The sequence below is a fragment of the Corylus avellana genome, chromosome ca4 (assembly GCF_901000735.1).
Source record: "Corylus avellana chromosome ca4, CavTom2PMs-1.0".
NCBI classification, from domain to species: domain Eukaryota; kingdom Viridiplantae; phylum Streptophyta; class Magnoliopsida; order Fagales; family Betulaceae; genus Corylus; species Corylus avellana.
In genome coordinates this window covers 1914533-1924698 of record NC_081544.1, presented here as the reverse complement: position 1 = coordinate 1924698, position 10166 = coordinate 1914533, and the positions used below count along the sequence as shown (strand labels likewise).

The 10166-nt window shown below is 34.4% G+C and overlaps 1 protein-coding gene and 1 pseudogene across 1 annotated transcript; both read right to left on the bottom strand.

The window, feature by feature from the left end:
* LOC132179257 (caffeoyl-CoA O-methyltransferase 5-like) lies at positions 1-1870 on the bottom strand. The gene is made up of 5 exons (XM_059591938.1): positions 1696-1870; positions 1521-1600; positions 1250-1394; positions 844-975; positions 1-561 (listed from the first exon to the last, which is right to left on the bottom strand). The coding sequence occupies exons 1-5, from the start codon at positions 1807-1809 to the stop codon at positions 268-270; spliced, it is 765 nt and encodes a 254-aa protein (XP_059447921.1). The 5' UTR covers positions 1810-1870; the 3' UTR covers positions 1-267.
* A 2003-nt stretch (positions 1871-3873) lies between these two features.
* The window catches only part of LOC132177207 (caffeoyl-CoA O-methyltransferase 2-like), a 30325-nt pseudogene continuing 24032 nt past the window's right edge, over positions 3874-10166 (bottom strand).

The window sequence follows — 10166 nt, the reverse complement described above, 5'->3', positions numbered from 1 at the left end:
TTTCACATACATATGTCATATGTGTTATTTCATAGACTTGCATTTCGTACATAAAAGTAGACCATACAAAGTTATTGAAATACAAATACTTCATATATATTGTGGCAGCAAATTAAATCTGCACCACCCAAATATGGTCTTCCTCGATCGCTCACCGTTCATTTTCAAGTACGGAAACTAATAAAAAGATCAAAGTAAACAACAACAAAAAAAAAGGAAAATAAATAAACGATAAAACTCCAGTGATGCTGTGTTTGGTTTGAGCATTCATTTGATCCGACGGCAGAGAGTGATCCCATCACTAACAGAAAGCATGCAAATCTCAATCCTAGGGTCCATAGCGAGGGCCTTGTTGAGCTCCATTAGGAACGGCCTATAATAAATGAGGTACTCGGGGAGTGGCGAATCAGCAGGTGCCGCCACAGAGCCATTCCATAGGGTATTGTCGTAGCCGATCAGACCCCCGACCTTCACAAGCTCAATCAACCTCTTGTGGTAGTTAAGGTAGTTGTTCTTGTCGGCGTCCACGAATATAAAATCAAATGTACCGTGGTTCTTGTCCTGTGATTCAACCATTCAAATAATTGTTAGAATATTAATTAAATAATTAAATTTAATTTTCGGGAGACCATGCAAAGCGCTCATTTCATACGGGTACATGTCACAAGAAATTGTTTGCACTTAAAAAAAAGTTGAACCTTAGACTTATAGTTCATTAAACAGTATTACGGCCAAACGACTTACTAGTCGAGCCAACTCATCATTAGGGTTTCGTGTGTGCTTTTTGTTTCCAAACAATGAAAGTTTAAAGGAATAACAAGGTAATGGGTGTTAAAATTTTACATCTTCAACCAACTGGTCAAGAACTGGGAGAGCAGGGCCTTCTCTGAAGTCGATCTTGTGAGCAACACCAGCTTTCTCAATTATAGGCAGGCCAAGCTCATAGTGTTCTCTGTTGACATCCATGGCCAAAATCTGTGACAAACAGAAATGCAATATTATTTTTACTTTATAAGTTTTGTGAGTGTTAATCACAATTTATTCTAAAAACTTTTTAATCAATCAATATTTTAACATTCTCTTACCGTATGAGTTCAAATTCAAACTCTCATTTAATAAGTGAGGCTCATTAACACGTAAAATATTTTATAATTCAGGCTTTGAACTCAGAACTGTTTGATCTAGTAAATCTAAAAGTTTAAGCTGATAAGAAAAATGACTTAGGCAACTCTTTATTGTAAATACTCACTTTCCCATCTTGGGGAAGAGCAAGGGCGGTGGCTAGGAGGGAGTAGCCAGTGTAGACACCAATCTCCATTGTCTTCTTGGCATTGATGAGCTTGAGGAGCATGTTCAAGAACTGGCCTTCATCAGCAGCGGTGGACATGAGGTTCCTGTTTTATAATTCAAACCAAAATCACGTGAAAATTAACATTGTTAATAAGAATATTGCTAATTAAGCCATGAAGAATTTTTAAACAATCTTAATTATCATGAACCTAGCTAGTTAGCTATCTCACCATGGATGCTTGGCTGTCATCTCTCTCAGCTCCTTCAAGGGTTCAGGCTCTCTTGGGTACACACTAGTCTCCAATATATACTGCAAAAACGGAACCCAAATTACAAAAACTCCAAAAAAAAAAAAAAAAAAAAAAAAAAAACTGAAAGATTTATAAAATGGTTTTCCTTACGTACCTGGTAAAGACCATCGCTCTGCAGAAGGCTCTTGTGACCAAACCCCAGGTGCGCCCCGTCTTCCGGCTTCCAGGTATGTATAAAAGGGTCTTGGGATATTCCGTTGGCACCCATTAGTGCTGTAATACTTTTCTTCTTCTTCTTTGGTTTGAATTGATAATTCTCCAAACCCTGTGATGGAAAGAAGAAAGTGGAGGGTATTTATAGAGGGCTGGCTGTGAGAATGCATGATCAGCTTAGTTGACGCCCTGGTCATCGGGACGACTGGTCAGGTTCTTGATCAAGAGTACTATTTTGTTTTTCTTTCTTTCTTTTTTGAAAAACTTCACCTACCCTTCAAGTATAATTTCTTTGCATTTCTCAATAATAAAATATAATGACAAAATACTTATTATTTTTTAATTTATATATTATAATTTTACATATAATCAAAATATGGTAAATACAAATTCAAAATAAAAATGATATATATATCTTTTTTTAAAAAAAATTGTAATCGGAACCATTAGGCCAAAAAAAGAAGAGAGGTACTGTTACACATCTATCACTACTCATCTTTTGTTCATTTTTTTTTTGCAAATTCGTGATGTAGGTTCTATTGATTTAATGGTAGATTTGTCAATCTCTTGTACGGAAATTGACAAAAAATGAGCAAACGATAATTTTGTATTTTTTTTTAAAAGTAGAAGAAATTACTGGAGAAACCTGCCATTCAATGATCGAGAAACCTGCTATTGCATTGTTGATCTAACGATTGAGATTATTTAATCTAACGGTCAGATTTAAGTGCCAGTTGAACTATAGGTTTATAGCAGTTTAATTTTTCGAAATTCAAAATAGCAGTTTAATATTCGAAATTCAAAATATCAGATTTATTTTTGAAATTCGAAATTATCTGAGAATAGATAATTATCTATGACAATTAAATTATCTTTAATATCTTTGTTTGAATTTTAAAAAATAAAAATTAAGCATTATCCTTTTATTTATTGCCTCTGATTAGAATAGAAATTCTGAAGGTATTTTCGAGTTTTAACTTCGTTTGTGCAAAAACGCAGTTAATATACAGAAGTTTCTGAAGAAAAATACCAAATATAAAAAGGATCACATATGATGAGCCACTAGTTTCAACAGAGTCTCCTATAAGAATTTTCCCTTTCCCAATTACATAATTTTCCAAACCGGGAAAGTTTTAAGTTCAGAATGACTTAGAAGTAGCTGGTGAGAGGCAGTGCCATCGTTTATAATTGTGAGTGGACATGAGTATATAAAGAGAAGCTCTTATTTTAGACATCATGTACTTTCACATAAAAGCTTCCAATTTATTAAAAAAAAAAAGAAAATAAAACAAGTGTGTGTGGTTGATCGTTACCGTTGATTCCTTTGAAGATAGCATTGGCATTGAGTGACTCACGTGTCTTTGAATTGCTTTCAGAAGAGAAAGTTTAGAAATAGACAAAAAGATCGCAGTCGTTTCACTAGTGCAGCGTTAAATGTTTGATAAATCCAACTTGGTATTCTTACTCTATAAAAGACCAAATTCGCACAAACAATTAACACAGGAATCTACTCATTTTCAAGTTGAGAGAAACAATTTTATGATATAATTTAAATTTTATAAATTTAATATTACACATATGTTAGTAAATTTATGTGAAAAGTACATATAAATAAATGAGTTAAATACCTTATTCCCCTAAGTGGTTTAACTTCTTTATTTTTTGTCCCATAGGTTTTACTTTTTATCACATGAGATACTTCTAGTTTTCTTAAAGACGAAGATGGTACCTCCGTCTAAATTTTATCCAAAATTTGACGGAACTCCACGTTAGCACCAATAACAAATTGACACGTTTCCATATAATTAATTAAAAATAATAATTTTATAAAATTAAAAATAAAAAAAAATTATATTTAATTAAATTAAAAAAAAAAGAAAAGAAAACAAAAAACAAAAATTGTGGGTGGCCGTAGCCACCTTTTTGGCCATTTGGGGGTGGCCTTCCCACCCCCATCTCGCTGGATTGAGGGTGGCGAGCCACCCCCACGGCCTATGGGGGTGGTTTGGCCACTCCCAAGGGGCCAAATCAAAGCCACCCCCAAACCCAATTAAGCGTATAGGTTTTCAGTTTTCTCTCCCTCACTTTGCAAATCGGACACATCAAAGCAAAAGAAACTCTAACAAGTGTCCTTCTCTGCAAATTTTCCAAACCTTGGGGTTTCGAAACCTTCCAATCGCTTCCAAAAACACATTACGATTCCGTCTCGAAATTCAAATTCTAGGGTTTTTTCAAATTCCCATACATTACAGTTCAGATGAAGCTCATTTGGATAAGGTACTCGTAAAATCTCAGCCTCCGATTGGTCGATCCGATTGAAATGGACGCGAAAGATTTATCTTCGTCATCGTCATCGACGGCTGCCGCTAATGCCAATCGTGACGGGTCCTCAGGCACCGCCAACGACATCGTCTTGTCAACCGCAGCCACGCTCGCCAAGGACGTCGCCTTGCACTTCCAATCGAGCAAGTTCGCCGAGTGTGTTGAGGTGTTGAACCAGCTCTTGCTCAAGAAGGAACACAATCCTAAGGTAAGCCAATCCGGCCATTTGGGGGGTGGCTCGGCCACTCCCTTGACCATATAGGGGTGGCTCGGTCACCCCCAATGGGTTTGGGGGTGGTTTCAGCCACCCCCATTTGGCCCCTTGAGGTGGCCGAACCACTTCCATGGGCCGTAAACCTTTTTTTTTTTTTTTTAAATAATTATTTTTTAATTAATTATATGGACACATGTCAATTTGTTATTAGTGCTGATGTGGCATTCAATCAAATTTTGGACGGAATTTAGAAGCGGAACCTCCTGTGATAAAAATTAAGAACGAACAAAAAATAAGGAATATCATATTTAACCCTAAATAAAAAGGGAATCTAGTACGCATCTTGAGTTGGACATCACGGAACTGCCTTATGACAATATGACACGTTGCAAATAAAAGATGTTGACTTGCGGAGCAGCCAGCTGTTTGGTCTTTATGGTCCCCTCAGCCAACTAGTCAAGTCAGCAAATCGTGCATCGACTACGCACAATTATTTTCACACAATCCTATCCGATGTGTGATGCCATGTGGAAATTTGACCAATTTATATATTGAGAAATGCTAAAGGCCCAACTTTTTTGCCCAACAAATGTCCAACTTTTACCTTTTATTTTTTTTTTCCTAAAAAAACCAAAATGAAAAATGAAAAAAATGTCTGAAGCAACCCTATCTATTTTTGGCCTTTCTTTTATTAGTATTTTTTTAAAAATGAAAAATAGTATTTTTCTTCATAATAATGACATTTTCTTAAAAAAAAAATGACATTATTATGAAAAAAATACCATTTTTCATTTTTTAAAAAATACCAAATAAAAGAAAGACAAAAAATAGATAGGGTTGCTTTAAACATTTTTTCCATTTTTTATTTTATTTTATTTTAAAATAATAAATAAGACAAAAGTTGGATTTTTGTTGGGCAAAAAAGTTGGGTCCCTATCATTCCTCTTATATATTTGAGTCACTTAACAATCAGATGGGTTCGGTGGGATTGAGATATTTATGATCACAATACAGATAATGTAATGAGGTTTGATACGGACACAACACAAACCCAACTCACGGCCAACTTCTCTTCTACGTGTAAAAAAATTTTGAATTTTAAACCAAACAAATTGTCTTTTTTCCCAAATTTTCAGAATCCCAAAATCTTCTCTATAATTTTTTTTTTTTTTTTAAAATGACGCGTAAGAGAGAAGTTGGCTATAAGTTGGATTTATGTTGTGACCTTAACATTTTCCTAATGTAATATGATATATGTTCGCGCGTACAAGAGAGGATGAGATGGATTCGAACTAGTGATCTTTGCTTCATTAAGCGTGCATGATACCTAACCGATTGAACTACCCCATAAAAACAACCACTTCTAGTCTTATTCAATCACTCAATTCGTGTCCATATTTGAATGCAAATACAATCATACAAGTAAAAAGGTCAAAAGAAGGAAAAAAAATAATCAAACGGAGAAACCCCGATGTTTGGTTCCGCGGTCGTTTTGAGCCGATGGCAGATAGAGAGAGATCAGTGAAAGATGATACAGTGATCCCCTCACCACCAATAGGAAGCATGCCAATCTCAATCCTGGGGTCCACATCAATGACTCCAAAGAAAGAATTAGAATTAATGACGCCAAAGAAAAGTAGTAGTTCTTATTTCATGCAGATTCGCCTTTGGACTTTTCCAACAAAATAATGTTACAAAACGTGTTAACAAACAGAGTTCATCATGTTGCTGAAGTTGTTGCAGTTAGTATGTTAGATGGAAGAGAAATGCTATACACGAGACAAAAATCTTTTTTCTATCCCCAAAGTTGATGTGACATGGCCACCCACCTGATTTTTTGATTTTTTTTTTTTTGCTTTTAATTTTTTCTTTTTAAGTTTGAGAGGAAAAAAAAATTGTTTTTTTTGGAAAATCTTGTGATTTCCCTCAAGAATAGCTATTCGTCTTATTTTTTAGAGGAATGACTATTTCTGTGTGTAAGGGATTAATGATTCCCACGGGAATCACTATTCCTAGGAATAGACTTTTACCAAACAAAATAATAACTATTCCATTATGTAAGGGATGACTATTCCATAGTCCTTACCTTCAAGAATAGCTATTACTCCAATTTTTTAGAGGAATAATTATTCATGTGTGTAAGGGATTAGTGATTCCCGTGGGAATCACTATTCCTAGAAATAGACCATTACCAAACAAATTCCAAGGGTCTATTTTGCGAACCAAACAGACTCTAAGGTGAGAAGAATTATAAAAGGTTGAATGAAAAAAGTCGTTAGGTTGAATTGACTTGCATTTATGCCGATGAAAGCGGTGTATTATAGTTTATATTAAAAATTATATATTTTATCCTCAAATTTGTCATTTCCTTGGGCCAATACATAGTAAATGGGTATTGCAGTGTCTTTCTACAACTAGAATTTTAAACGGGAGAGGAGCCGATTCCTTTTTGTTGGAGATGATAAGGACATTGTTTTGTCCGCCATATATATGGAAAATAGAAAGGCAGTCAATTCCCTCACAATCTACATCGATATTCAGACTAAAAATTTTGGTTATAATATCAAGTTGTTTTTTTTGGTTCTAGTGATTGGACAGGGGTATCATGTGTGCAATAGGGCTGCCATGTTAGACTTGTCTATGCTAACTCGAATGGCTAGGCTGTCCAAATATCTATCCGAGTAGGTGAGATTTGAACAAACTCTCGATTGTGACATCCTTATTGTAGTGTAATAGAACAATCATACTGCACGGAATCAAAATTCAGAGTAATGTAATCAACTTGAAAATAATCTTAGAAAGCCACCCAAGCATACTCTAACTCATATTTTTCGTGAGAGTACGTAATATTTGGGTATATTAGAACTTTAGCTTTAAATAATATCTTATTTTTACTATTATATATTTACTCCATCTTTTGATAGTAAATCTTTCTTTTAATTGTCTCTATGCATGGATGTAAATTTGCTAAGCCATATCACATTAATCGATCTTAATGTTCTGTGCAATTGACTGATCAAGAGTAAAATGACATAAAATCTATCATAATCTTGATTTTCTTTGTGTACCACCATTATTCTATTCGCCAAAAGGTTATTATGTAAACTGTCTGACGATCAATTTTCAATTAGACCGGTCTTAATAAAAATATCATATATTGTGATTCCAATATCGAATGGAGACAATCGTGGTGGTGTTGTAAAGTTTAAGGTTATATTTTATAGTTTAAGGCCGTAAAGCTTAAGGATGTAAAGTTAAAAGTTTAAGGTTATAAAGTCATATTTTATACAAATTTCGCAATTTCAAAGCTTATTTAGTCAAACCGGACTGATAAGAAAGAAACAGACAAAATCAATACCCAAAAAGTCCGTTCGAAAACGAGTCTAGACAACAACTATTTTTGTCCAAATAGCTAGTATTATTGTTAGCCAAGATCAGGAGAATATCAATTTATTTGACTTTTTTAGTACGGTTTGGACTTATTTTTCCTATTAGATAGGGGCTTAGGCTGCCACCTTTGTGTTATTTTCGTCAATTTTCAATAAGAAATGAAATACTCCAATAAGAGTTGTTTTATATTTATTTTGTTTCAAATATATATATGTTTCCAATACCCGTTTGTTACCATTTAGTAATGTGGGTAAACTGACACGTTACTAAATGGTAACGTGACGAAAAATAATGAACAGTACACACGTTATTAATACTACATTTTTTTGTAGTGAAGAATGCACGATCAGCTTAGTTGGAGGCCCCGCTCATCGGGACGACCGGTCAGGTTCTTCGGTTCATGAGCCGTGGTCCTTAGTCGATTAAGGTATGTTGAAATATTTTCAAAATAAATATATATATAGTTATTATTTTGTGTCTTGGGAATGTTTTTAATGGAAGGTATTAAAGAGCATTGAATGAAAGTTGTCCCACATTGGAAAGAGCGAAGATTTTGTTGGCATTTATAAGTTCCAACACATTTAAGCTGTTAAATGCACTATACTAGGGTACACCCTAATACATGTTACCGTACGGTGCCGCGCGTGGCTAGTGTCGCCTTGATGGCGCACTTGGCACTTAGCACGAAGCATCGGAGCTCGGAGCGAGCTGATCATGACCATTCATTTTTGGACGGTCAAGATCGTTCAATCTAGTGGTTTGATCTAAACTGTAAGATGCTTCTTAAGTAGATTCAGTGGTTAGATCTATTGGATTGTTGATCTAACGATTGAGCTTATTTAATCTAACGGTCAGATTTAAGTGCCAGTTGAACTATCGGTTTATAGCAGTTTAATTTTTCGAAATTCAAAATAGCAGTTTAATATTCGAAATTCAAAATAACAGATTTATTTTTGAAATTCGAAATTATCTGAGAATAGATAATTATCTATGACAATTCAATTATCTTTAATATCTTTGTTTGAATTTTAAAAAATAAAAATTAAGCATTATCCTTTTATTTATTGTCTCTGATTAGAATAGAAATTCTGAGGGTATTTTCGAGTTTTAACTTCGTTTGTGCAAAAACGCAGTTAATATACAGAAGTTTCTGAAGAAAAATACCAAATATAAAAAGGATCACATATGATGAGCCACTAGTTTCAACAGAGTCTCATATAAGAATTTTCCCTTTCCCAATAACATAATTTTCCAAACCGGGAAAGTTTTAAGTTTAGAATGACTTAGAAGTAGCTGGTGAGAGGCAGTGCCATCGTTTATAATTGTGAGTGGACATGAGTATATAAAGAGAAGCTCTTATTTTAGACATCATGTATTTTCACATAAAAGCTTCCAATTTATTAAAAAAAAAAAAGAAAATAAAACAAGTGTGTGTGGTTTGTCGTTACCGTTGATTCCTTTGAAGATAGCATTGGCATTGAGTGACTCACGTGTCTTTGAATTGCTTTCAGAAGAGAAAGTTTAGAAATAGACAAAAAGATCGCAGTCGTTTCACTAGTGCAGCGTTAAGTGTTTGATAAATCCAACTTGGTATTCTTACTCTATAAAAGACCAAATTCGCACAAACAATTAACACAGGAATCTACTCGTTTTCAAGTTGAGAGAAACAATTTTATGATATAATTTAAATTTTATAAATTTAATATTACACATATGTTAGTAAATTTATGTGAAAAGTACATATAAATAAATGAGTTAAATACCTTATTCCCCTAAGTGGTTTAACTTCTTTATTTTTTGTCCCATAGGTTTTACTTTTTATCACATGAGGTACTTCTAGTTTTCTTAAAGACGAAGATGGTACCTTCGTCTAAATCTTATCCAAAATTTGACGGAACTCCACGTTAGTACCAATAACAAATTGACACGTTTCCATATAATTAATTAAAAATAATAATTTTATAAAATTAAAAAAATATATATATATTTAATTAAATTAAAAAAAAAAAGAAAAAGAAAAGAAAACAAAAAACAAAAATTGTGGGTGGCCGTAGCCACCTTTTTGGCCATTTGGGGGGTGGCCTTCCCACCCCCATCTCGCTGGATTGAGGGTGGCGAGCCACCCCCACGGCCTATGGGGGTGGTTTGGCCACCCCCAAGGGGCCAAATCAAAGCCACCCCCAAACCCAATTAAGCGTATAGGTTTTCAGTTTTCTCTCCCTCACTTTGCAAATCGGACACATCAAAGCAAAAGAAACTCTAACAAGTGTCCTTCTCTGCAAATTTTCCAAACCTTGGGGTTTCGAAACCTTCCAATCGCTTCCAAAAACCCATTACGATTCTGTCTCGAAATTCAAATTCTAGGGTTTTTTCAAATTCCCATACATTACAGTTCAGATGAAGCTCATTTGGATAAGGTACTCGTAAAATCTCAGCCTCCGATTGGTCGATCCGTTTGAAATGGACGCGAAAGATTTATCTTCGTC